This window comes from Morone saxatilis, unplaced genomic scaffold (assembly GCF_004916995.1).
Source record: "Morone saxatilis isolate NCDOM2014 unplaced genomic scaffold, NCSU_SB_2.0 Contig19, whole genome shotgun sequence".
Taxonomy (NCBI): Eukaryota; Metazoa; Chordata; class Actinopteri; family Moronidae; genus Morone; species Morone saxatilis.
In genome coordinates, this window is record NW_023339751.1 from 18282003 (window position 1) to 18285872 (window position 3870).

Consider the following 3870-nt stretch of genomic DNA (forward strand, 5'->3'; position numbering starts at 1 on the left):
CACACATGATTTGTTTTGCTTGACTTTTTTTCCGAAACAGGTCCTCGTTGGACAGCTAGCCTGGTGTTTTACCACACAGCAGAACAGGCGCAACGCCGGACGGCTGTGAATTAAAGGGAGGCAGGTTTTCTCTGTGTGCTTTTAACATTCAAAGACCTGTGGACGGATCTAAGGCACCGTTGGGAGGGCCCTTTCTCGAGTTAGCATGAAGCCAGAGCATCTCATACTGGATGGAGTGGGTTTGCCAAAGAAGGTGGCTAGGCGCGAGGGAGCTCGGAAAACAGAGGTCATAACTGGACATTGCCATTCAGGCAGGATTATGCCCAAATGACAGCAGATATTGTACTCCATTGTTGTATGTCTTCCATTTACACTTAACTACTCCCTGAAATAATGTATTAATGCAAGTATCTCATATTTCCAGTATTTGCCCATCTTTCAAAAATGTTTTTGTGTTATTGTCAATCATGAAGACATACAGACATGCAAACACAAAACTGACACACATGCACACAAAGTTTCCCTTGAGCTTTTCAACCCAATGGAGTCATCTTAACCTTCATCATCTTCACCTCATCCTCAGCTTCATCACCATCACTTCACTTTTCACTTTGCTTCATTAGTTAATCATCAAGACCAAATGGAGTAATATACCGGAAATGTATGTGAATTCACAAAGCTTTGTTGTGTATTCATGAGCAAAAGAGAAAGCCTTAGTTCCTAGATGAAAGTGCAAAAAGCAATGTCATTCTCGGAAACTCTGGGTGCCATCTGCTGGGCATCTTCCAGGATTGCAGGTTTGTCTTTGGAAAAATCAGAGCCCTCACCTGACACACTGTGTGTGTGTGTCTGTGTGTGTGTTTGTGTCCTGACAGAAACAAAACAATACATACGACACATACATGCAGAAATCAAGGTGTCTGCAGGCTTCAGGAAGACCTGTTTGATGCTACCTGGGTTTAAAAGCCCAAATTAAGAAGAATTTACTACTTCCTACCATCTTAATTTAGCAAACATGTTTCATGACCTGCAGATACCCTGATACCTACATGCATGCATCATGTTAGCTCCCAACTCTCCTGTAACACTTCAAAGCACCACATTCATTGAGCTGACACAACACACATACGCATGCTGAACATGCACTGTACACACACTACCCCACATTTTACCCTCTAATGAACTTCAACAACAAACAAAAACCTACAATAGCCAGGCAGAGTGGAGGGGGGAGGAGATATGATGAGATAGAGGGTGAGGGAGAGAGAGAGAAAGAGGACGAGAGAGCGGTGATGAGAGAGAAAGAGAGAGAGAGAGAGAGAGAGGAGGCGGGCCAACATAAGGCCTATAATTGGAAAGATGTGAAAAATGAAGTGTCAGTTTGGTCAATAGAGGGCAAAGGTCACAGAAGCAGGAGCCCAAACTCGGCACAGAGCACGCTCATTAGAGCGACCAATCAGATCTTGTCTAGCTGCCCAAGACCATTAGTCATCAGAGGTAGAGGCGTGCACGCGCACACACACACACACACAATATTGCTTTGTCTTCCCCTGTTTCACTGTAATTTCACTCTTTTTTTATCAGTCTGTTCTCCTCTTCCACATCATGCGTCTATATTTTATTTTTATCCCAACTCGTGTCTCACCTCTGTCCCTCAGCTCCTCTGTTGAGCATTAATGACAAGGAAGAAGGAAGAAAGACAAACAGTGTGTGTGTGAGAGAGAGAGAATGTGTGTGAAAGAGACAGAAAGAGCGAGGATGAGACAGAGTGTGAGACAGACAGAGAGACAAAGAGAGACAGAGAGTCTGGCTGTGTGTGTGTGTGTGTTTGTGTGTGTGTTGACTGTATAAATGGCTGCTCATTGGAGTGGAAGGCATGGCGGCGCTCTCTGCTCCCACCCAGGCTCTGCCTCCTGGCACTGGCAACCCTGCAAACTGCTTGCCTTGACATCGCCTTTAATAATATATGAAGTTGCTTTTTTGCCTACAGTTTGTTTGCAACGCCGCCGCCCCACCACCACCACCCCATTCTCCCACTGCTGCCTCTCTCTCTCTCAACCTCACACACATACACACACACACATATTCTTAGAATGCACACACATCCAGATCCCAGCAGAGTTGTCTGGTCCGAGAGGAAGTGTAGACTAATGTGTTAGACCCTTTAAATTTGAGCCTTAACATAATATGAATGAAAAATAAATCAAGTACATCATAATTAAATTCTTTGCACATTTTAAATCATTAAAGTCAGGAAGACCTCTCAGACGTTCAAACAATACTAAAACACGAAAATAAAATCATTATCACTTATGACAAGGGGTTCATATGAAAACAGAAAAAGATTCCTGGATCCTTAGAATAATCAGAGATGATTGAAAGAGAGCAGAAACAGCCACCTACTTGTAGGGGGTTCTGTAAGCTAAGTAGTCAAACAGTATATACACAATATGAACTGTGTAGTCGGGGATAAAATGAAGGCTGGGACACACAAACCCAACAAAATATGCAAATGCAAGTGAAGAAAATTGCATGCTAAAGGTCAGTAGCACGAAACATGGTGGATCCAGCCATCTACCACACCATGTCTGTTGTCCAACATGCCCTTGAGCAAGACAGTGAATGCCTACACGGTCCAGAAGTGCTCTTATACAGCTGACATGACCTCTGACCTCTCTTCTTACCAGCAGCGACTGTGAGCTGTTGCGAAAACGTAATCCCCTCTCCAAACTGCCTGAACAAGTCTGTCAAACCTCATCGTGACACACAGTAGAAACTTGTACTTGTATATGATATAATCTAGCAGATGTAATACACTCAGCACCTTGGTCCGCATGTAATCTGTGTCCCTTGTGCCCCCTTTTCTCCTCTACTGGATTAATAAGAAAAAGATGTCGACAAAGAACTCAGTCTCTTACCTTGTTCGCTGCTGTTGTCGCCGCTGTGAGACGTGTGTCCGCCGCTGGATGGCCCCGGCGTTCCTCCAGAGCGTGTGGACGCCGTGTCATCGTGGTCTCTGTTCCAGGACGTCTGTCATAGAGAGAGAGAGAGAGTCAGTCAGTTAATCTACATGTGTAATGTTGTAATTGTGTGTGCATATTTCATTATCTACTTTTGAAAATACATAAATACAACACAAAAACAAACAATCACGCTCACACAAAATTCATATTTGCCAACTCTCAGCCTACGCAGTGTGTGGTGAGTCCCTGCAACAATCTTATGGAATGAGGGATTTATTGGGGCTCGAAAAGAGAAAGGGCCCAGACGAATAGCAGCGAACATATTGTATTAGTTCCCAGCTTTCTTGAGCATGCAATCCAACGGCTTTGCCTCATTTGGCTTCAAACCACTAGCAGATGAAATTACAAAACAGGCTAGCAACTTAAGATTAGGCGCAACAAGCGTCAGGGAGTTGATGTCATCCAAGGGAGAGCAAGCCGGAAGAGAGAGGGAGAGAGAGGTAAATAAGTCAAAGTATTGCTACATAAGTATAAATACTCCGTTTTGTCCAAAAATGATAACAAAAAAGTGGATGACCAATCCCACTAATGTAGATTTAAATTTCATTCTGGGAAGCAGAGCCAGAACAGAGACATAACCAAATAAGCTGAAGTTTTCCCACAGTCTTTTCTCAAACACATAAATGAAAAAGAAATAAAAAATATTGCATTACCAACAAAACTCAAGCTGACTTAAAACTTTATATAGACAAAATGAAAAAGTTGAGGTATTACCACAGAGTGGAAATCCATTCCTCTCTCTACACAAGAAAAATAACACAATGAACACAAGCAGCTAGAACTAGAAAAGAGTGGCCGGGAGACCTGGGTTTATATATAGTAAGCTGTGTATGTTTGTGTGTGTGTG

At 43.1% G+C, this 3870-nt stretch overlaps 1 protein-coding gene across 1 annotated transcript in view; it reads right to left on the reverse strand.

Annotated features, from left to right (window-relative positions):
* The window catches only part of LOC118329325 (homeobox protein Meis1), an 88175-nt gene that overhangs the window by 69636 nt on the left and 14669 nt on the right, over positions 1–3870 (reverse strand). Inside the window, exon 7 of the mRNA XM_035663448.1 lies at positions 2919–3030. Within this exon, the coding sequence (XP_035519341.1) occupies positions 2919–3030 (112 nt within the window). The remainder of the gene's footprint in view (positions 1–2918; positions 3031–3870) is intronic.